Source organism: Aquila chrysaetos, chromosome 5 (genome assembly GCF_900496995.4).
Source record: "Aquila chrysaetos chrysaetos chromosome 5, bAquChr1.4, whole genome shotgun sequence".
Taxonomy (NCBI): Eukaryota; Metazoa; Chordata; class Aves; order Accipitriformes; family Accipitridae; genus Aquila; species Aquila chrysaetos.
Window position 1 is genome coordinate 36,873,667 of NC_044008.1, and position 23,036 is coordinate 36,896,702.

Sequence of the window (23,036 nt, forward strand, 5' to 3'; positions counted from 1 at the left end):
CCTTGCCCCAAATAAAGGACAAATCAGGAAAAAAATTAACTGAGGGTATTTATAAGCACTCTCCCTTGCTGCTTTTGTTCTCAGGAGGCTGGGAGGGACAGAGCAAGTGTACTGTGAGCGCTTTCATTCACTGTTTGTGACCAATTGAGCTTCCACTACCAAGTGACAGAAACTGTGCGCAGATACTGCAGCTGCACATCAAGTGGATCCATGTTCTGCAATAGTCTCACCAGGCCAAGTCTTTTTTTTTTTCCCAGTGAATTTGCTGTCTTGAGCACTCCTTAAAATTTACTTCATCTCTTCTACTTTTAAAAGACAAACAGGAAGGTTTGTCAGCAATTTTCTCTGGAGATAGAGTGGTAAGGGAAGTGGGCTGTTAACACCCTATGGGCTTAATGCACTGTGATGGACAGAAGAACCCTTTGTAAATTCACAATTTGATGTACTTGTTAAAAGGATGTGGTGAGGCATGGGAGAAAGACTGCATGTTAACCTCGCAGTGCTTGCTCCACACTTGCTAGCTGGGATCACCTGGAAGGAAAGGAGATTGCTGTTAAGGAGGAATAATGAAGCAAACTTCTGGGAAAGGTCGCTGTAGTGTAGGGAGCAGGCAGTGAGACACAGCAAGCAGGGACCTCACCATCCCACAGCACTGCTGGAAACTCCTCTGAGGAGCAAGGGGCCTCCTCTCAGCCAGGAGCAGTGCCATAAGTCAATCCTGGGTGGCAACGGAAAGAAAGAGGATTTCCTAGGGGCCCAGCCAAGCTCGTGTCAAATTTGCGTAGCTGGGGAAGCCAGAGAAAGCAGGAGCAGGGGAAGAGACTTCACCTTACCAGGAGGAAGAGTTGTTTTTGCTTGGGTTTTCAGATTGAAGATTACCTCGTTTCATTTTAGTTTCTTTCTGATGAAACACGCTGGGAGCCTTTTGTTTGCCATTGCACATGCAGCACCTGATCTTGTGCCAAGGCAAAGCCCAAGCGGAGGTGCACAGCCGCGCAGGGACAGGCCTGAGGCGCACTGCTTCCAGAAAGAGACGCTCCTGCAGGACGTGACTCAGACCAACCTCATTCTTCTTGTGCTCACTTGGCCCCAGAGAGGCCATTTACAAAGGGCTTTACCCCAGACTTAAGTTTTCTCTTTTGTTGCAGCACTACTACGTTCTTGTTTCTGCTTTCTCCTGCCCCGAAGACACTGGCTCAGCTCCTGTGGCATGTGTGCACTTGGGGAAAACAGAGCCATTTGTCACTGTCAGGAGACGTGCTGTACGCAGCAGGTCAGCTCTCACCTCCCGCTGCTCCTGCAGCAAGGGCTGCAAATCTTGAAAAGATGCATAACATGCACATTGCAAACAGCCATTCATCATTGCAGAGCTGTGCCCCAGACACCCAGGCACAACCCAGCAAGCTGCTCTGGTTGCGTGCACTTGAAGAGGCACGTCCCATCCCGCTCCCAGCCACCTCACAATGAGAGACAAGAGCAAAGACATAAAAAGCAAGGCAAGTGGCCGTGGATTATGGTTTCTGCTGCAAAAATGATATCCTATCTCTCCCTCCGCCAGAAAGGCCCAGTGCTACAAAGGTGGCCCATAATCATTAAATTATGAAAATGTAAGTTGCTGGGAGGAAATTAATACCAGGCATGATTGGGAAAAAGGCTGCTTTCTTGTGAAGTAATTATGAAATTAAAATTTGATCTCTCCCTGGCGATTGTACAAAGGATACGGCTGAGGTCTTGAACACAACAATACAGCCAGGATTTCAACAGAAGCAGCACAGAAGGTTTCACTAGACAAAAAAAGCTCAATTAAAAAAGGTGGGGGCCGGGGGGGAGAGAAAGGATGACTTTTTGTAAATTACATGAATTTGGCTAAAAGGCGCAATCGAGCAGGTTACGGCACAGGGTTTGCAGACTTCCAATTACTTTTTACAAGTTGGAATCAAGCTGTTAGGAAACGCAGCTTATCTGAATAAGACTAATAATGCTAAGCTAATTAGACCCACAGGCATTAGCCAGCAGATAAATTCAGGCTGAAAAGAGGGACACTGTCACTTTAAATACTGCCTTGGGATCGGTGGAAAAGCTAATGAGGAGTGTCAGTTGGGGCTGTTTTATTAGGTGGTTCTCCAGAGAATATAGCCCGAGGTTTCTGCAGCAGGGCTTCTGTGCTTGATTCAATAAATCAATTTATATTAAAGGGGGGCGCAGCGTGGGCGCCTCCTCCATAAAGCATTTCTGTGGCGTTTCTCAATCTGCTCAGGCACTCCTCGGGCAGGCTACCTGAACACGCTGTCAAAGGACATCGAGCCCAGCAATAAAGAATAAGATAGCGGCTGCATTGGCAATATTTGTTCAAATCAGCTCGTGCATTACCAAGCAAAACATGTACGTTGGCTCTCACTGGGGCATTCTGGATCCCCAATAAGTGATTAATGAGAGCCTGGTTTTTGTGAGCCAGAGTCTGAACCGCAGACGGCAAGGCGAGCTGCACAATAAAAGCAAAAGGCAACCATCCCAAACGAAATAAAATGGCTTGAAAAGCGAAGTTGCTTTTTTAATCAGATGCTTAGAGGCTGAAAGACATTCCCTGTTGGAAAGAAAAGGGTGAGCGCAGAGCCGGCTGGCGGCTTTCCAGGCAGTGGACAATATTGACTCTAGAATAAAATGGGTTTTGCTTAGCGCTCGCCCCAGGGCACCAGCCTCCCTGCTTTGGAATAAATCACGCGGGCGGGCGATTCCCTGGCATGGGCCGGCCCTCAGGTGGCTAACCATGTGCCACAGCACTACCTGGCCAGACACACGGACGCGGAGCTGGCGAGGGCTCCGCTGCCGCCGCGCGTATGGCACACGCAGGGGCAGCGCCCAGTTCCCCCACTCGCTGCTGCCTTGGGCTTCAGCCCATGACGCGTGGTGGGCACTACACCAGCTCGGACCATTTCTGACGGGATGCAGCTCAACCCTGCGCACTCCGGGAGGGCAAAGGAAGCTGCCGACAAACCAGGTCAAAAAATGGACTTGTTATCTAGGGCTCTTTTGCCACCCTAAAATCAAGTCAAAAAGCTAAAGCTGTGATCGGGAAACAAGCCTTGAAAGAATTCCACTTCAATGTGAGCAGCAGAAAGGCCACTGTCTGCGTTCCAAGGAGGAGCAAAAAATTAACTTTGAAACCACAAAAGCTGATGCCAGTTGGTAGTGCCTTCTGGATGCCTTTGGTTGAGCGTGGCACCGTACGGCTCCTGCAGCCCCACAGGAGGCTGAGAGGGGAACCCTGGAAGGAGCCATTGGGCCAGTGAGGGACACAGAAAACCACGTTTTGGGAAGGTGTCTAGAATATAGTCAAAGCAAAGTAGTTCAAAATTGTTCACATTGGATTTACGCACAAGTAAAGCAAACCTGACCAACCATGTCTTAACTTTTAAATAAAAGGCAGAGACAGAGAATACTAATTCTGTGCAGTCCTTTAAAGGAGCAGTTATCATCAGGCCTGCTCCCCCCACCCCCATATTCCTACGTCAGGCTACCTGCACCCCTTTTTAGCGCTGGCAGCACTTTGCTTACGTGGCCACCAAGTCTTCCCTGATGCTTCTGTTGCCAGGACTTGTCAAAGCCACGAGAACTACCCTCTCACCAATACATGTTTAACCTCTGCAAGCCATGGGCCTGAAAACCCCAGCCCAGAGACCCAGCTGTGAAAGACTGTCAGTAACACAGATGTCTGCCAGCAAATTATGGCTCGAGACAGCTTGGAGGCTTTTTCAGCAGGAGACACAGCTCTTAAGATGCCTTGCCAGCTACAGTACGCGTTTTGCAATGGTTGCTCAACCACAACGCGTGTGGGGCGAGGGTGCAGGAGGGGCAGCTCACAGTCAGCTCCCACCTAAATGGGATTTATTTTAGATACATTTAATACAGTGGATTTCTCATCCCAACTGCCACTGCAGAGAAAGGAGAGAGCGTGGGAGAGCCAGAGGGAGAAGGGAAAGGCTGGTCTCAAAGCAGTTACATGCAGCCTGGACTAGTGATGCGGTACACATTGCTGGATCAGTGGTTGTCCTAATGCTGTGGGGAAACTTGGCAGCTCTGCTACCACTGTGGGCTGTTGAGACAAAGCCAGTGTGGAAACTTCACATTAAAAAAAAAAAAAAAAAAAAAAAAAAAAGGCCAAATGCATTATGACAGACCCAAAGACAATAACCTTTTGTAATCCAAACGAGCTGGGCAAGCCAAGCCATTGTTGAGAATCTGAAAAGCTCCAGAGCACAGGAGAAGAGTAAAAATGAAAAAAAAAAAAAAAAAAAAAAAAAAAGTCATACAGCTTCTAATAGAAAACACAGAAAGTGTCCTGAATTTTAACATAAACCAGTTCATTTTCCTGAGGAAACATCAGAGCAGAGAGAGTTTTATACCCTCTCACTAAACGATTCAGTAATTAAGTGTAACAGTGACTGTTTCTTCCTAACACCACCTCTACCTCTCTACATGTATGTGCAAATGTCAACACACAGTGAAGTCGCTGACCAAAAAAAGGTTCAGACAATTGATCTTCTGCATTTTAAGTGATAAAAGCTTGGCAGTGTTTTAGTGTATCAAGCTCTGGCTGGCCAAAGCTCCATCTGATGTTCTCTAGAAAAGGAATATATATGCTAATTTATTCTCCATGATAGATATTGTCCTTAGAAACAAATGCAGAACAGACACGTCCTCGGCCTCTGTGTCCTGATGCATCAGTTAAATCTAGGAATTAGCAAGGGAAGAAAATAGAAACAAAACACTTGAAGTGGAAAATGACCACTGTGAAACACCAGCCACTTCAAAGCATCACCTCTGAGGGCGCACCAAGCTGGAAATCTAATGTCTTGTCCACAACCTCAACCATTAAAATTGACCCAGACTTTTGGATAAATAGAAACAGATTGCTTCTCCTCTGCTTAGGAGATCACTGCACACAATTCGACGGAAAACAAGACTCCTTTGGGCAAACACCCTGCAAAAAGAAATCGATCCTTATTTAGAAGGGCTCTGATTTAGATACATGTATGGCGACAGAGCAATTCCCTCACCATTTTATTGTCCTGAGACCAACAAACTAAGAGGTAACTGAGGCACTAGCTATGGGATGTGGAGCAGCTAAAAGATTCTGATTCTTTTATTCAGGACAAAAACGTAGTCCCCATTTTCCACTTCCAGCAAGAAGTCAAAAGGAACAGCAGGGAGAGGTAGCCTCATCACAATCTCCACATGTTTTTGCTTGGCACATGCCACCTCCTTCCGAGACAACACTGAGGTGAATTCAGACTTGAATTTTCAAGTCTCAGTTTAAGTATTTATTCTGGAATAGCTGCTTACAGCTAGGCATATCTGTGCTAAACTGGTGGTAATTTTTGTATTGACCATATTAGAATCTGTAACTGGATCAACATGTGTCCTACACTTCAGGAAATTCAGAAAAATTAACACAAAAATCAACTTTCTTTCCCCCCCTGCCATATGCTATAGTTAACAGACTTCACATACCAGTACTGAAAAATAATACATTGAATCAAATCTGCCATACGTTTAGACTTACCCAAGCTCTTCTACCTTACTCATTATTCTACATTTAAAATTTGTGTTCCTTCTTATTTATGTTTCTTCTAATGCCAAACAGTATTAGCTATGCAATAACCATTTTGAATAAGGTGAAGTGCTATGCACAGATTCACAAATGAAGTACAAACCGATATACAGAATTATCTCTTTGTTTAATTTTTAACCATTTCAACCATTCCATGTATGCATCCCAATATTCTGCTGGTGATTTTGACTGGAAAAATCACAGTAAGCAGAAATTCCACTGAGCTTTTTGACATGGCTCTCAAGTTCGTTTGGAACCTCTAGTGTGCACAAATAGTTATTTTTCCCGCTTCATGCTTTACTTGGTATTTATCAACACCAAATTTGATCACTGTGATGCCCCATTCACGTAAATCACTTAATTCTTTGCAGTTCCTCATGGCCCTTCTTGTTTATTAGGAAAAGAGCTATGGTGTCACCTGCCAATGCTACAACTTCAACCATTTTAACCTCATTTCCTTTCCAGACCACTAGCCAACTGGGGAAATGCAAAACAACTCCCATGAACCTGGAGAAACCCTCTTTGCCTTCCAACCATGATGAAAGAATTCTGCTCTTACCCTCCCTGTCAGGAGACCCATGATACTTCTGTAGCTCTCCCCCAAAGCAGAAGATTTTTTTTTCCCCTTTTTTTTTTTTTTTTTTTTTTTTCAATAGCATCTCACATCTTGAAAAAAAAGCTTTTGGAAATCTGCATGAAGCCATTCTTTACTGATGCCTTCAGAGACATCCAGAAGTTTAATAAGAAAACTCCCTTTGCAGAAACTGGGAGAGTGTCTCATGATCTTCCAAATGTTTTGCTGTTTAAGTCCTCAGTTGATCCAATGTTCTCATTCTGTCCCTATTCTTTTGCTCATGCCTGTAGCCTTTTTAAAATGTGAAGTCATCATTCTCAGGGTGAGACTGCATATTCTACTAGCATCTGTTCAAGATGATAGACAATGATGGTTATTCCCAGATTAACATGTTCTGCACAAACACTCCAGATAATATTAAACTTAGATCATTATTCTGCCATTAAAACATCATTATATTTATGGTTTATAAAGCATGGGACAAATCAGAAGCATGTGGAGTTGTAGTTGCATAGGAACATCCAAGCCTCCAAACCTACAAGAGTTCATGCTTTTTAACCCCCTCCATTCTTTCCTTTCCTGAAAGGACATTTGCTAAGGATGCTAAAACACAAACAGCATGGAAGTGAAGACCATTTGCATATATGGGACCTTTGCCTTTATAGGTCACACAAAGACCCACAACAGCAAGGATTAGGGCTTCTCTAAGTCAGTGTGAGTCACTTGAGAAGGAGCCTCTTGAACTGACACAAAACAATGAAGACATTTAGCCAGAGACAAAAAACTCATCGTTCTTCCTGTCTTCACTTCATTAAGTCAATGCTGTTCATTCAAGCCTTTTCATTTTAGACTGGCTATGACTTTTATTCAGATAGGCCCATCTCTAAAACAATTCCTCAAGCGTTACCCAAATCAGGGGTCAGATGCACTGGAGTATGGGAGGCAGCTCTTCCCTTCCGCAAGCATTCCTCAGCATGCAAAGGCATGATGGCCCACTGATCCAGATTCTATAAAAAGCTACTTTCAAGATAGGAAAGTTGTTTAGCTTTCAGGAAGATCCCCTGGCATGTCTTCCTCTTCATGTGTTTGCTCCGCTTTGAGTGCTCACACGTTAAAATGAACCGAGGTTCTGGCTCCAGAGGGAGTTCGACTTATTTAAAATGTTAACTTCTAAAAGAAAAATACATATGAAAGAAGGAAATACCTTTCCCTTCAGTACGCAGGCCTACACTTCCACGTTTGATGCAGTTTACACTAATCAAAGACATATACAAAGCAGGCATTGGTTGGGGAGAAGGCTGACCCTGTGCTGAGAAGGACACATTCTTACCAGCCAGTCATGTTGAAGTCACGGTAGAGCATCCTCTTTCCAACTTCCTTGCGCTGCACCCTCCGTGGAAACTCTAAATGTGTGAACTCATTTCCCAGCAAGTGGGGCTGCATGTAAGCCTGTGGGCAGAAACCAAGCCACAGATACTACACGAACATCATAAAACAAGACATCATCTATTTTTAACGAGGTAGCATTACCATCCCTTCCCGCTCCCTTCTCACACGCATTCCCCCCCCCCCGCCTCCTTTTTAAACAAGGAAGATGATGAGCTCTGTTTCAACAAACTATGTGTACATACACCAGTTCTGACACTGCCTGGTGTCCGGCAGCAGCCTTATGGGAAGCCGTCCGCTTGCCCTCAAATTCCTTCACTTCTCCCTTCTCCTCAACATTTGGGATGTCTAAAGTATGCCTCATCCACTGACCCTGAAGGAGTCTGCAGGGCTTCATAAAACAGAACACGTCTCCTTTTGTAAGTCAGTGACCTGACTGCAGGGAACAATCAAAGGACGAAGCCATGGAGCATGCAGAGACTTGGAGGGGTGTGTGTGGAGTGAAGCTTAAGCTTTTTTGACTCCCAGTTCAGCTATGCCAACAACGCACACAACCTAATATTACTACCACACTTTAATTGTCACTGCCTTAAAAAAAATGTTCCCTTTTACCTGCTCAGTGTGCTGCACCCGATCACACGTGACACTGCAGATAAACACAAGTTGCAGAGCACTTTATTTTCTTGTTTTGTAAAACCTACTTCCTTCATGCAGAATAGACTTTAAGAAAAGCAGCAGCAGTTTTGTGTCACAACCACAACTAATGTTTTTGATGGCGTTAACATTCAAACGCCGCTGCTGCTGCTGCCCTTTCTGGTGTGCTGCTCTGCAGATGCTGGGTGGCTTCTTTGCCAGAGCCCTGCCCGGGGCTCATGCTCTCCAGAGCTGACCGTACTCGAGAGCATCGCGAGGCTCTTTGTCCACTGCACACATTTTTGGTTTGGATTTATACACAGATTACCCGACACGATAGGTTAATCCTAAACATACTGTATTTCTTCCTTCTGAAATAAACCTCACTCATTTTTCTTTAGTATTTGCATAAACAAGCCTTTCTCCCTCCCTCCCCAAAGCCGCGTTGGGGGCAAGCTCTTCTGAAGACAGTCAAATTGGCTAGGGAACTGAAAAAAGTTGCGTTTCTTAACCTTTCTGCAGATAACTCTTTTTCCTTATCCAGCCAGTTAAGGCAATAAAGTCTGTCTTATCTCCAGCAGCAGCTGCCATCAGGGCAGACCAAATGAGCTGGCTTTAGTTTGTGGGTTTGTCATAAATCTAGCGCTCATCAAAGGTGAGCGGCAGGAAGCAGTGGAAGCCCTTATTGATCCACCTGGCAGCTATCATGCAGATAGTTCACAATAAAACATTTCCTGCATTTAAGGGTCGAGCCTGCTCCCATTCAATTTAATAGGAGTTGGATCAGGCTCAGCACATCACTGTGCTAACCTTCCATCAGCTTGTCCCTGTTCCCGTCGCCAGACATTCTTCCAGAAAACACCTCGAGCTCGCCTGAAACAGGGCTGAGGGAGATTGCTGTGTGTAGCCAACAAGATTGGATTCTGCTTTCAAGAGGTGGCTTTCAAGCACGGAAGTGTGATCTTGACATTGTGATCCCTTCCTGGAACAGGAGCTCCATCAAATTCTCTCTCCGGGTACAGTTAAGGGAATTACCTTTTCTTCCTGCAGTGTACAATCAGCCAAGGTAACCTCCCCCACCCAAATATTGTTTTCAAAGACCCTCTAATGGGATCACTGTTCCTCATTACAGAAATGGTTGAGAAGCACTAGTGACTTCTGAGAGCTCTAGCAGTATTAGTCCAGATGAGGCTTTTCACACCTCCAGAACTCTGGATTCTTTATTTAAAAGTACACATAAACTTTTAATTTTTATTTCTTTTCATTCCCATTGCAAAAAAGATGGAACATCCCTAATGATTTATTTGATGTACTGTTACACACTGACAGCAGAGCGCTGGACTTTTTTTGGTATTTTTTTAATTCTTTCTAGTCTATGATATTGTAAACAATGAAGTCAGTCTGCTTTGAAAGTGCAATTCAGTTCACTTTTAAAAACGCACAGCCTATCTTGATTAAATCATTACAAACCACTTCTAGCTAAAGACTACTGTTGCCTGCCTACAAAACAAGAAGTCTTATTTCAAGCAAAAAAACCTCATACCTGACATCAAAATGAAGTTATTTAACCTTTAGATTATGAGACTACTTATTAGGCTGGATCATAGGTCCAGAAGAAAAAAAGTTACAGGCTTTTAGCACTTTCCCCCTTGAAAACAAGAATTTCCTTTATTGAAAAGGTAAAGCGATTGGGAGAGACTGCATTTCATAAAGATTTACTCAGATGGAAAGTCTGAGGTCACAAGTGAAATAAGATTAATAAAGCTGGCAGAGTTACCAGTGGACTGCTAATGTTCAAATAAGATTTCTCTTCCGCAGCCAAGCCTCAATGCTTGATTTACAGTCCAGGGATCTTAACTTGATTCTAATATTTTTGGCGTCAGTGGAACAGAGGGAAAAGAGCAATTTGGAAGCTTCTGATGCCTGTGAGCTGAATTCTTATGTGAAGAAAAGGGGATTTTTTTGGGCTGCTTTTTTTTTTTTTTTTTTCATTTTCTGTATTTTTTACCCTTTTCTTTTTAACAGTTATTTTTGATGCTTCACTGGTAATTCTACAGAGAGAAGAATGTTCTACTACAAAACTCAGCTGCAACTTCCAGTTGGGTTTGTTGAGAACTGTTCTCCATTTACTACAAAGCAGGACTCTTGTCCCTCTCCACCCCAATCAAAATGTGCTGGGCAGAAGAATCAGAAAATATAAAAAAACCAACACTTTAAAAATCTACAGATCTTTCAAGTAGATATACAAGCAGACACCATGAAATCCCCTCAAGTGATCAAAGGAGAAAAAAAATGGTAAGTGAACTGACCAAAAGAATTTAATCGGTGACGAGGCACCATATTTTCCATTTTTTCATTTGTTTAGTCTCGATTTGCAAGAACCTCAGATCAGAAACACCATTCAAAGAACTTAAAATTTAATAAAGAGTGACTACCAAACACTTTCTATATCCTTACGAGGTAAGTTCAGACAACATTGTTATTCTGTGTTATGGAACTGGAATATTTTCCATCATTTTTCTTTCAGAAGCTATTACAGTTTTTTTGGCATAAATCTGGCATAGTCTGCATCATGTGTTTTTGGTACCTTGCCATTTTATGGTGTATTTTGTGGCTAGATGTATTACATTCAACATTAGTTGTTTAAAATAGAGCCTGCTTAAGGAAATATTACTCACGTTTCTTTCAAAAGGCCATTTACTTCCTGCTGTGTTTCCTGGTGATCAGCAAAGCAAACATGAATTAAGATAAACCTAGACTTACACACTAGTGTGTCAGTTAATTAGGTGGCAGAGAACACTCCGTGTATCTTATCGTACCTCGATAAGGCCTGCTGATGCCTTTTCCAGCTCCTCCAGTACACACCGCTCTGGGACATCACCAGCACTAGCTGTTTGTTTCACTGTATTCTGTGTTATTTTCAGAACTGCTGTTTCCCCTACATCAACTATATCTTACAACTTTATCCTCTTATCATATTGTGCTATCTTCTCCCATATTCTACTATATGGGACTACGGCTCACAACAGCATCCACAGCACAATGTGTCCAGAAGTTTTGCAAATTACTCAGCCATTATCATATGGACACATTTAAGCTAAACAGAGGTTAAAACTAAAGGAGATGGTGGTATAAGGAAAGAGGGAGCCAAATCCACCCCTGGATTGGTCTCTCCTCTTATGAAAGGGCAGGACCCTTTCCATAAAACCACACATCTCTTTTACCACAGAATTACGCAATGTGCCAGATGGCCAAAGCAATCCTACGCTGGGTGATGCAGGAGGCCACAAACTGTAAGAGAATTAAGACACATCTGACTTGTAATTGAAGCACTGAACTGACATTTAGGAGATCTAGGTTCATTTTCTCTTCAGGCTTGGGTTGCCCAAACATCCTTCAGCAGGTAAGTTACTATCACTTAATCCTCACCTCAACAATGAAATAAGAATAGGTCCTCTTTGAACTCAGGCCTGTCCGGGCTCATAAACCTTTGAGTGGTGCCAAACACAAAGAGCATCCACTGTTCACTGCCACTGATGGCCACCCAGTCTCTTCTGGGGCACTGCCTGGCTACACACACGGACATGGTATGCAGTAACACCACGCTGACCTCACATGACATCTTCAAAGTGCAACTTTGATAACATACAGAAATACACCCATCTGCAATACACTCATTCATCATTCATTTTAAACACATTTTCCAAGGGAATAAGTAACAAAATCTATACCATTTCCTGTTGCAATTTAGACTATCATGACTGAAATTAATAGTCTCCTCAGAAGATGAAAGGAAAATTGCCTTTGGCAGTTGCTGCCTGCACAACTGCTCAGTGTACCAGGGCAGTTCCCAGACAATGCTGGGGTTTTTTTTGCCTCAAGACACACCAATACGGGAAGTCAGGGCTTTCCTGGGGTAGGCGCTGTGTGGAGCTCTCCTGCCACAGTGCTAAAAAGAAAAGAGACACAAAAAATTCAAAAGAAAAGGAGGCTCATGAATGCCTGCCAGTGGAAGGGAAGCAGTATGGTGCACTGAACCTCTACAGAAGCTGAAAGACCAAGGGAATACTGGTGCAAGACTTTCACACCTTAAATCTTAAGAGGTGCTCTCTGACTGAAGGATTGATTGCCTTCTGCAATACTCTTGCAAGTCCCCTGACACAGAAGTCTGCCTCTGCCACATGGCCTGCCTGAAATCTGCAGCTGTATGCTGTCCCTCCACTGCAAAAAAAGAGGGTGCAGTAGAGACAGAGGGATGACCATGCCCAGAGCTGCTCAAAAGTCAGAATGACTGGGTAGTCAACTTGTTCTTTTGAGGTTGCCATGCCAGAGGCCTATGCCCAAGGCCATTCTTGGATACATGGCAATAAACTTGCATTAAAGTGGGAGCTGGATAGGAAAACACCTTTATTTCCCCCTGCCCAGTTACTCAACCAGTACTAGCTGAAGCACAGTTTTGTCTAAGACTAGGCTGGAGAACTTGATATAGCGATGCTCACATGACCTGAACAACTCATTATCCCGCACATGGGATAAGTGCACATGGAAATTAGGCCCTAGAAAAGAGGACCTAAACCAACGTCATGTGTGGCAAAAGCAATCAAACAGGCACTAAAGACAGAGGAAAGCTCCTTCGCCCTGGCTGTGCTAACAGTGTCTACTGCACAGGGAACCAACGTTGTAGCCCGCAGGCTGCAAATCCATACCCTCCCTTTGCCTGTGCAGTAACTTCACCACAGTGAACAGTATCTCTGCATTTACCAAGTAAAATATTAATGCTAAAATGATTAAGTGATTTTCTTCCTATTGTGCAGGAAGAGCAGTGGCAGTACAACATGTTTGAAACAAAGAAACTCAGCTTTAACTGCAAATAAGAAAATAAATCCAAAGGAAGTTGCAGATAAGAACAGCAGAAGAGAGATGCTGATGGTGCAATAGACTGATAGCAGAACCTGGGGACAGCCAAGGTGAGTAAGGAAAATTATTTGGGATCTAATCAGCAAGACAGATGCAACCTTTGGAGTGTAATGTTTACGCCAACCTTGTAAGAAATTTGGAGTCGTCTTTTTTATTTTTAAACACTAGAGTAAAAATGTTATTTACAGAATGTTATGTTTGAAATTATCTCTAATTTTGTTTCCCGCTCTTGCTGACTTGCATGTATTTTCTTTGAACATGATATCCATGGCCCTGGCATATTTGTTACACACAGAATTAAAATAAACAAAGGTAAAGGAATTTTCCAAAGGGAACAGCAGAAATGCTTTTCAGATCAGCTGCTGTTTTCAAATATAAGTCAGAAAGGACATCAAAAGAGAAAAAAATCCCTTGTAGGCAATGCTTTATCTTGTATTTCCTACAGAAGTAGCAGACTCCCTAGATACTAAAGATACCTTTTATTTTAAAGGCAAACAAATTACTTTAAATGTAACTGAACTGTAAATATTTATTAGGCCTTTTTTCCATTTGTTTCCCTGAATAAGAATACTCCCAAAGCAGTACTTCCTCTAAAATTTTCAGCTTCAAGCCAGTGTACCTGACTAAAAATCAATCGTGACAAGTGCGGAAACATTTACAATTTTTCTTCAAAACCTTCCACCCCTGCCTTCAACCACTGGCATTTTGCCTAGTTTCAAACCACAGTGCTTGGGCCAGGCTGAAGGTAAGAGACACCTTAAGACCAGGGAAGACCACTAGCCTTGGCCTGTCCACCTCACGTCAGGCAAAGCTGACAGTGAGCCTGCCTCGGCTTAAACTTCAATTTCTAAGAATAAAAAGCAGGAGGCCAGAAGAAGCACAAAAAAAAAAAAAAAAAAAAAAAAAAAAAATCTCTTGGCCATGTTAGGAATGACATTTTGACAAACAGCCAACCAACTGGGTTGACCTCGGTACCGGGGAAGATTATGGAACGGTTTGTCTTGAGAGCACTCCCATGGCAAGTCCAGGATAAGAAGGGGATCAGGCCCAGTCAGCCCATGGGTTTACGAAAGGCAGGTCCTGCTTGACCAACCTGATCTCCTTCTATGACCAGGTGACCCGCCTAGTGGATGAGGGAAAGGCTGTGGATGTTATCTACCCGGACTTCAGCAAGGCCTTTGACACTGTCTCTCATGGCATACTCCTTGAGAAACTGGCGTCTCGTGGCCTGGGTAAGTGCACTCTTCGCTGGGTGAAAAACTGGCTGGATGGTCGAGCCCAGAGGGTAGCGGTGAATGGGGTGAAATCCAGTTGGCGGCGGGTCACAAGTGGTGTTCCCCAGGGCTCGGTGTTGGGCCCTGTTCTGTTTAATATCTTTATCGATGATTTGGATGAGGGGATCGAGTGCACCCTCAGTAAGTTGGCAGACCACACCAAGTTGGGGGGCAGGGTCGATCTGCTTGAGGGTAGGGAGGCTCTACTAAGAGATCTGGACAGGCTGGATCGATGGGCTGAGGCCAACTGTATGAAGTTCAACAAGGCCAAGTGCCGGGTCCTGCACTTCGGTCACGGCAACCCCATGCGGCGCTACAGGCTTGGGGAAGAGTGGCTGGAAAGCTGCCCAGCAGAGAAAGACCTGGGTGTGCTGGTTGACAGCCGGCTGAGTAGGAGCCAGCAGTGTGCCCAGGTGGCCAAGAAGGCCAATCGCATCCGAGCCTGTATCAGAAATAGTGTGGCCAGCAGGAGCAGGGAGGTGGTTGTTCCCCTGTACTCGGCACTGGTGAGGCCGCACCTCGAGTCCTGTGTTCAGTTTTGGGCCCCTCACGCCAGGAAAGACATTGAGCTGCTGGAGCGTGTTCAGAGGAGGGCAACCAAGTTGGTGAGGGGCCTGGAGCACAAGTCTTACGAGGAGCGGCTGAGGGAACTGGGGCTGTTCAGTCTAGAAAAGAGGAGGCTGAGGGGAGACCTTATCGCTCTCTACAACTACCTGAAAGGGGGTTGTAGTGAGGTGGGTGCTGGTCTCTGCTGTCAGGTGGCTGGAGGTAGGACAAGAGGAAATGGCCTCATGCTGCGGCAAGGGAGATTTAGGTTAGAGATTAGGAAAAATTTCTTTACTGAGAGGGTTGTCAGGCATTGGAATAGGCTGCCCAGGGAAGTGGTTGAGTCACCATCCCTGGAGATATTCAAAAAGCGAGTGGACAGGGTACTTCAGGACATCGTTTAGTAACATGGTTTAGTGGGCATGGATGATGGTTGGACTCGATGATCTTGAAGGTCTTTTCCAATCTAAATGATTCTATGATTCTGTGATTCTATAACTTCCACCAACTGATCTGACCATTGATGAAAAACTTAAAAAGTAACAGGATTGTATGCATGAAAAATAACACCATGTATTTTGACTTACGTTTCTTGGGCAGTTTATGAGCCAATGCAACTTGGTGTATAAAACATTCCACATGTCCTCAGCTAGTCACCCTGTTCCAGCTTTATGGGTGCTGCTACACCAAATAAAACTAGTCTTTCTTCACCCATCCTATCCTGCAGCTACTAATGCTCACTGAGATCACCTCTAAGTTGGATATCTTTTCCCTGCTTGAAATACTATTGGCATACTATTAGAGCAAATGAATAACACCCTGCAGTATCATTCACACACACACAAAGAGCAGTCTGTGGTATTTTACACTGTCACACAGTAAACACTGGGATGGATTGAAATACCTCTGTGGCTTGTTAGCTCTATGTTTGAGCTCTCACTATTCAACACCAATATGCTGCTGAAGGTCTGCCCCTGAACAAGGTACAGAAGCACAGCCATGCTAATTGATGGCCTTCATAGAAGAGATAAGACTCCTTTCATTGGGATTTACACCACCAGGCTTTTCTCCGCATTTGCTGATGGCTGAAAGACATACATGGTCAGTCACTGGTGTTCAGCGGATATGTGGTCCTTCACTGAGCCACAGTAACTCAGCAGCATCTGTCTGAACCTTAGATATTACCAGGCAATGCTTGTCACCAGCAGCACCCGATTTGGTCCTCAGGTCTCTTACCAGATACTGAAGTCGCTGGCGTTCAGTCTCTGGAGTGAATTCTGAAGACATTGGAATGACTTCGCCATTTCGGATTATTATAGCCCTGTAATAGTAGTAAAACATCATCAGTACAGGAAAAAAAAAAAAGTAAAAAATACCCAGAAAACCACAGAGTATAGTCACACTCTTATTCTCTTCAGAGTCACACTAAAATAAAGCCATTTCTTTTCTACTGAAGTTGTCAGCAGAACAGGATAATAATTCCTACCCTGTATCTTTTAAGCTGGATAACAAAGTATATTTGTATATGCCAAGTTCATTTCAGAGCTCACAAAAACATCCAAGCAACAAAGGCAAGAGTTACTTCAGCTGATGTCTACAGGGTATCCTTATTAACTGAAATGCAGACACCCAGAGGAGATGCTGCAGAATCACTGATTGTAGAACAACTCTTTGCAGGTTTTAATCCCAGTTGTGGCTGACACTGTCTAAGCTACTGGCTTCAAATGACTTATGCAAGCACTTTCCAATTATTGATTGGTCATATGTCATGTCAGAACATTTCTACTCCAACAGCAAATGGAAATGGCAAAGCAAATCCTGTTTAACACAAATTTAACTAGTTACCTGCTGAAAGATGACAGGTAATGGAATGACTATAGATCAGCCAGGAGATTTCACATACACTTCTGCAAATGGCTGAGAGGAAATTCTCTCAAACACCTGCCTGTTGCCTCTTAACAATCTGCTATGCTGCATGCAAAACGCAGTCCGATCCTTTCCTGGTGTAATGCCACTGGCTGAAACACAGTCATGAGAGGGAAAAATTTACCCAGTATTCCTACCGCATTCTGCGGTCATGTATTCACTCACAGAATTGCGTTCTTTTATCTTTCCACTATTTACACAGCTCTGTAAGTATACTAACGCTTGGTGCTTTCGAAGAGCTGGATGAACTATGTATCATCCCAAAGATTTTAATGCCTGTTTTGGAGCCGTTTCTCAAATATCAGTAGATTAATTCAGTGTTTGGATAGTAACACAATGTACCAGCTCTCCTCTTGAATTTGGTGTAGATAAAACAAGCAACTGCCACTTGGATTCCAGTTTCTATATGTTTTAAATGGTTTCCTTTCTGTGATCTTTTCATCCTGTTGATGTGGTATTTACGTGCTAGCTTACTTCTCTTGATAATTCGATCAATTTGCTGGCATTGCTTCATGCCAGGTATTCTGATGGCACTGTAATGCAACCACCAAACATGGTAGCACACGAAGACTGAAAACTTAACCTCTAAATTCAAAACACAGGCATCTCGAGAAAACCAGCCTGCGTACAAATCAGCTTTGTAAAATTAGTAGCACTGGATAACTTTCCAAGTCTTCTGGATACGATATTGGACTAAAATTGTCTCCAAATGATCAGCTGCTATTCCTAGTATGCAAAAGGAAGAAGCATTATCAAAGAGGAAAGGAACTGGTCACATTTCTGAGGTTCATGTGGCAAACCACAGACAGGTACAGGATGGTGCTACAATGGGAGAGGTGGAAAAAGGCTGTAGTGATGAGAGGAAAACAGCTCTGCTTTGACAGACAACAAATTTACTGCTCCTGGACTTCCAGCTCTCCCTTGCAAATAATCCTGTGTAGAAATTAGAGGTGGCAGCAGTGCAACAGACATACCAAAGGCTCCCACTGGCCCTCCACTGCTACAATTAAAAACAATATTGTGTGCTTGAAACGACACAGACATGGTAGTTGTAACTCATTACTTTCTTAAGAGAAATTTCTGCAGAATTTTTGATGGAATTTTTTCCCCTTTATGGGATCTGAATACATTACAGGCTTACAAAAATGCCAGTCCAATTAGAAATAATAAAGGTTTGCTGAAAATTTTTCTTTTGGATTTCTGAGACAGTCATTTAAAAACGAATTAAGAACTCTACCACCTCTTTATTTTTGCAATTCCTAAGGTATTCGGCGGCTTTGAACCAGACTCATTTACTCAAAGACAGTGAGAAGTTTTTATAACCTTTTCATATGTAACTTGACTCACTTAAGTAGGCCTCCTTTTAAGGGGACTGTGGGTTTAGTATAGAGCAAGTACTCTGGCAACAGTCTAGACTAGACTGATCAAAGGAGCTGATAAGACACTAACCAAATTTTACACACTAGTTTAAGAGAGTCATAAGGGATCTACTGATCTTGTGCTTGTCTGCAAGAGCTAATATAAAAACACACATTGATATAACTGCTAGCGCATCAGGCTAATTTTCTAATTATTCTTTGCTTCCCCTTTAATCACCATTTCACAGGAAATCCGTATTTTAAAGACCACTCAGATCAGTCTGGGGTTCACCTTTTTTCTTTGTGCACACTGACATACTTCCTATATATGTTGATAGCTATCATTCTCACTTCTACGGGTAGAATTGGGCCCTGAGGGACTCACATCATATAAAAAGCAATTCAGAGGCAAGTGGGTCAACCTTTCATGGCTCAACTTATTTTCACTAGAAATTGCAGCCACCTGGGATGAAAAGCACAACCCAGCACAAAAAAAAAAAAATCTTTGGAGGGGGGAATTAAAGCAATGCTGTTGATACCTGGTAAAACAGAGCCTCAGTTTTATGTTTTTCATTAATGTTTTCAGCAGTTGGACTTTATTCAACTTGAAAGTTACAGCTGCTCATAAGAGTCAAATGATTTGATCCGAGGAATTAGACAGCTCTAGATATGACTAACGGGAAGGATGCAGACATATATGTACAGGTCACTGGTCTGAATTCAACTGTGGTGGGCTCATTATCCTCTTGCCTTTCTGCACCAGATGCTTAGCCATTTCATGAGAGCAAAGGGTATTTCTGATGGCCCAAGTGACAAAAATGGACACATTTGTCGGCCATCTCACTGGAGAGGCTGGGTGCAAAAGCCTGGCTGGGGAGCCACCCTGCTCAGTGGGATTTTCCCCTGTGATTGAAGAGGTGCCGAATCAGGCCCTAATTGGGTTTGGAGACTGAACTGCCCTTTCCGTGACCCCACAGTGACAGAGCTGCCAAGCACCGACTGAAGGCTTTTCCCACTGAGCAACCTCCAGAGCCCTGAATTCAATAGCCCAAAGTCAATAACTGCTCACAGGAAGGGAGCCTGGCTGACGTAGCAGCCGCAAACAGCCCAGCAACTGCTTTTAGAGACCCACTCTATACAGTCCTGCAGGACAATTAATTTTGACTTTATACTTCCTAATGGACTAAGCAGCAACATGGCGTCACATGGGCATTACTGCTTCTACCATGCATGAAAGATGCATGTATGCAATGATATAGCGTTCTGAAAGCATTTAGCTTCTCGCGCACCGTGGAATATGAATGTATTATTTTATACCAGAATACAGCTGTCCTATTAAACTGTCAGAAATAGCTACATAGGAAGCAAGAAGAACTCGATGAGATGCAGTGCCCAGAGAGCATCTGATTCTGCCATGTTTAATAGTGACATTTTAATTTCAGCCACACTGGTGAAACACATTATAGCTGCGCCACAGGGCAAGCCTGCCAAAGGCAGACAGATGATTCATGTTTGCAGGGAACAAGTATGTCAACACTAACCAAATATTCTCTGATGACAAGGTTGCTTCAGACCCACATCAATCATTAATTTATATCACCAATGAAGTAGTAATTAAAAAACAAAAGTTTTTTTTGGCAGGATAGGAAATTGGGAGTCACAGATCTGCATTGTCCCCCCGGTGCATTGCCCTCCACGCTCTGTGGCTCTGATGCCCCCTCCACACAGCATCACCCACAGCGAGCAAACAAACAGGAGAAACTGCTCTTAAGTCTTGAGGCCACAGAGACCACTAAGTCACTTATTTTGATCCCTTCTAAAAACAAACTATAGATTTCCCTGAGTCCTCTCCCCTCTTTTGAACCCAGCTACCTAACTCTCCACCCACACAAACTACAGGATCGTACTTGCCCTCGTGTTTCACAGATAAATGCTCTGCACGACAAGAAAGTATGGTCACTAATCCAGAGCTGGTAAATATTCACAGAAAACAGGAATATATTGGGATAAAAAGTCCCCAAAACACAGCTGAAGTAGCCTAAAATGGAAGAAACAAAAATGTGATTTTGCATCTCTCTTCTGGCCACTTCACTGAGCATTTTCTGATCCAGAGAAGCCGTGCCCTGAACAACTAAATGTGGAGCAAGTGATGCACCAGAGCGTAAGGTGGGACTGGCAGTCACAGCAAATCGTGCAGTGGGCTACATCCACTCAGTCACACGCAAGTGAAAAGAAACACCAGGAGCTTAAAAGGCTGCATGTGAATCTACGGAAACTACTACATTTATCTTTTGGATTGACACAACTGCATAGTCCATGGTGATCAGCTAAATGATCTTCTGAGTATTTCAGCATTCACACAGAACCTTAAGTATATGGTTATTTTCTATATTCAGATTTTATACTTCTAAAACAGTATTTGGTGCTTTAGTGTATATCCCCTTTTAAAATGTGGTGAATGAAGAAACAAAAGGGTAAAAATCTGCCACTGTGTTGTACTGCTGCTCACACTCAGGATGCAGCAACAACACCGGTTTAAGGAAAATATCAATATATCAACTGCTTTTGCATTTTTAATATGGTTAAAACAGCCACCTCTCCTTGAATCAAGCAGGGTTTGGGTTTTTTTCTTTTTTTTTTTTTTTTCCTTCTTTTGTGGAGAACACAATCAGCTGAGAATTGCACAGCATCCTTTCTGAGTTTCTTATGAGAAACAAACAGAGGGAAACTCATACATTTGAGAGGAAGCTATTGTTGGTTACTCTCATTTAACCATACAGAGAAAGAAACACTTTAGTGAACAAGGTCAAGAGTGTAATTTCACTGCTGTCATGGCTCTATTGGGATTCTGGTGTTCAAAACAAAGAGGCATCTCCTACTGTTAGGAGTATTCAGGGGAAACCCTGATTCCATTACACACTTTTTCAGCCAAAAATGATTTGAAACGCAACATTAAACTGCACATTTCTACAACAGAGGATAAAAATCTGGTAAAGGTGACAAAGAGACACCATTCGGAAAACCCTTTCTGACAGCATATATCAATTCCAAGCCACAGGGAGGATGTATCCATTTTGTCAAAAGGTGTTAAGCATTGTGGATTCGGTACAGATGAAGCAGAAGCGTCTGGCCTGTCTGAAGATGTATTAGAAATGTGTCAATGGAAAAGAAAGAGGGATTAAACTGACAGAAAGAATAAGGCAGGGTTTTATTACATTCAAAGGGGAACCAAGCAGTAGATTTTAATTAGGTGTGTCACAAAATAGCTGAGGAAAAAAAAAAGTAAATCCTATAACTATGGAATCAGTCTAGATGGTCCTTGTTTACTATGGTAACTAAATGCATATATTTAAAGAAGCCAGGGAAGAGCAACACTAATGTCTGGTGAGCTTCAAACCAGTTTTGTTTATTTACCTTTTCTTAATTGCTAAGAAATAAAAGAAGAAGTGATTATAAAAAGGTTCAAAAAAATGTTTCTCTCCTCTCTAAATGAAGTACTGGAACTTACAGCCATTACAATTACTGATGACTTTTAATACGTTCAGCCCTGGCACCTTGGTTTCACTTATTACGAACTGAATTACTGCCCCTTAGTCCCACGCAGACTCATTTCTCAATGTTTCTTTAGAAACCAGGTGAACAAACACCTCACTCCATTGGCAATAATCATGGAACTATAGTGCAAAGCCTTTAAACGGTTTCCTTAATTTTATGAATTAAGGCAGGCTGGGGATAGTGAAACAAACCATTACATAACATTTAGCTGGCATTAAAACAGGTCCCGGCGATGACATATCCATCGTCATAAAACCCAGAGGTGAAAGCAGCAACCCTCAGCAACACTAGTGGAAAAAAACCCCTGGCTGCCTCCCACCCGTAATACCCAAGACTATTGCCCCAACTCCTACTCGGCATCGCTACCAAGAAGAAAACAAGCAACAAACGAGGGAGGGGGTAGAGCCAACGAAAACTGCCTCTGTCCTCATTTTCCATCTACTGCCACTCAGCAGTCCTGCCACCTGGTTTCTTCACATTTTTCAGCACAAACATCAGGCTGTCCACAGAAAAATTGTGACAGAATAGAAGCACCGGATCATTTTTCTTTCAGCCGAACAAAGCCAACGTTAAGAGGGAACACACTCTCCCCGCTTGTGGCTCTTCCCGTGACAATGTAGTCTCATCGTGTACGCCGTGGTTAAAGCAGGCTGCTCGGACGCATTCATTCATCACTTGGGGGAACTTCAGCTCCCTCAAACCAAACAAAGGTGCGAGAACTTGCCTTGGTGAAGTATTACACAAAGGCAGGGTTAAAGTAATTTCCTACAGGAGTGTGCTTTGGCATTTCCTGCAGGAACAATGAAGAACCCTCCCAAACTTCTGCTAAGGCCTTTTGCAGAGTGCCAGCCACCCTGCCTGCTCCGAGGGTTAACATCTCAGCAGCACAAACACCAAGTACAGGCCTGCTCCGGCAGGACACCGGTCAATCAGGTGTTCCCAGGCATTTCATTCAGGGGCCTCTTTTCATGTCCTCGAACCAGCGCAGAGCCAAGCGTGCTACACCTCTCCTGTGGCAACGCGAGAATCTCCTCCTGCCACTGAAAAGAACCAGGGAAAGAAATTATGAAATCCAGTCCCTGCAAAAAGCCCTGAAAGTCACCTTTCGGAGGCACCTACAAGCACACGAGCTGTTCCTGTGCACACACGTGTAGAGCTTTACGTTGTTTCCAGTTACACAACTCATTTGTATTTACATTTCTAATGCTTATTTAGTGATTCCTGTGGAGAAGGCCTCTGGGCAAAATGAGGCTGCT

The 23,036-nt window shown here is 43.4% G+C and overlaps 1 protein-coding gene across 1 annotated transcript in view; it reads right to left on the bottom strand.

The window, feature by feature from the left end:
* The window catches only part of PPM1H (protein phosphatase, Mg2+/Mn2+ dependent 1H), a 145,623-nt gene that overhangs the window by 26,554 nt on the left and 96,033 nt on the right, over positions 1-23,036 (bottom strand). The window contains exons 5-6 of the mRNA XM_030014468.2: positions 16,178-16,262; positions 7,516-7,634 (exon numbers count right to left, since the gene is read on the bottom strand). Coding sequence (XP_029870328.1) covers positions 7,516-7,634; positions 16,178-16,262 — 204 coding nt within the window. The remainder of the gene's footprint in view (positions 1-7,515; positions 7,635-16,177; positions 16,263-23,036) is intronic.